Source organism: Coturnix japonica (assembly GCF_001577835.2).
Source record: "Coturnix japonica isolate 7356 chromosome 1 unlocalized genomic scaffold, Coturnix japonica 2.1 chr1random2150, whole genome shotgun sequence".
Taxonomy (NCBI): Eukaryota; Metazoa; Chordata; class Aves; order Galliformes; family Phasianidae; genus Coturnix; species Coturnix japonica.
The window spans coordinates 1-1307 of NW_015439157.1; the positions used below are offsets into that span (position 1 = coordinate 1).

The window sequence follows — 1307 nt, forward strand, 5'->3', positions numbered from 1 at the left end:
CCCTCAATGCCACGTCTCCATGACCCACAGCTCCTCAGTGCCTCATCTCCATGACCCACAGCCCCTCACTGTTGCATCTCCATGACCCACAGCCCTTCAATGCCACGTCTCCATGACCCACAGCCCCTCACTGTTACATCTCCATGACCCACAGCCCCTCAATGCCTCATCTCCATGACCCACAGCCCCTCAGTGCCACATTGCCATGACCCACAGCCCCTCACTGTTGCATCTCCATGACCCACAGCCCTTCAATGCCACGTCTCCATGACCCACAGCCCCTCAATGTTACATCTCCATGACCCACAGCCCCTCAGTGCCATATCTCCATGACCCACAGCCCCTCAATGTTACATCTCCATGACCCACAGCCCCTCAGTGCCTCATCTCCATGACCCACAGCCCTCAATGCCACATTGATTTGTGTTCATCCTCCCGCAGTTCTCTGGCCAAGACACTGCCCAGAACGCCATGACCCTGGCGCACAACATCGGCCACAGCTTGGGCTTCAATCACGACGACGGGAAACGATTCCATCACAAATCCTGTGCCTGCAACTGCACCCGCAGGGGGGGATGCATCATGGGCTCAGCCCCGGGGTGAGTGAAGCCGGACCCTCCCTCCATCACTTCAGGTGGGATTTGGGTGCTTTCCTTCTGCCACCCACCTTCCATAGGGTTCCATAGGAGCATGTGGCTGCTGTAGATGAGGCAGGAGACCCCAGCTCTCCCTGAGACACACAAATACAGCCAAAACTTCTTGGCTTCCATTGGTGGCGCAATGGCTGCCCATTCATTTTCCACCTGCTTTCCCCTCTCTCTTGTTCCAGGGCCATCACGATGGAAAATCATTCCACTAATTAACTAAAACTTCATTTCAGAGGGGGTCATCAGCAGCCCTGCTTCTGCTTAGGATGGGGTAAAGACCTCAGCAAGTTGGGGAGCTGCATTTCATGGCCCTCTGCTTCTTCATCTTTCATCATCATCTACTGGATAAAGCAACCTCTCTGAGTACACCAAGTTATAGACGTGGAATGGTTCTACACATATGATTATCTTTATTTCTTGCAGATCTTGCATGGCGTTCAGTAACTGCACTCTGAAGGAGTATTACGATGAAGTAATAAGGAAGAGCAGACCTTGCCTGCTCGACATGCCGACTATAAAGTCACCCTTTTCTGAACTCTGCGGCAACGGCATCCTGGAAAGGGGGGAGGAATGCGACTGCGGCAACAACAAGGTGAGCGATGAAGAGCTTTTCTGGTTTCGTTCCCTATTTTCCTGTTGTATTTGTGCTAAAGTCAATGG

General features: G+C 52.7%; 1 protein-coding gene across 1 annotated transcript; it reads left to right on the forward strand.

The window, feature by feature from the left end:
• Positions 1 to 209: 209 nt before the first annotated feature.
• LOC107306772 (zinc metalloproteinase-disintegrin-like MTP8) lies at positions 210 to 1239 on the forward strand (the record flags this gene model as incomplete). Its single annotated transcript, XM_015850122.2, has 2 exons — positions 210 to 599; positions 1071 to 1239. Coding segments are annotated over exons 1-2 (297 nt in total), but the record flags the coding sequence as incomplete, so codon positions are not given.
• Between the last annotated feature and the right edge of the window lie 68 nt (positions 1240 to 1307).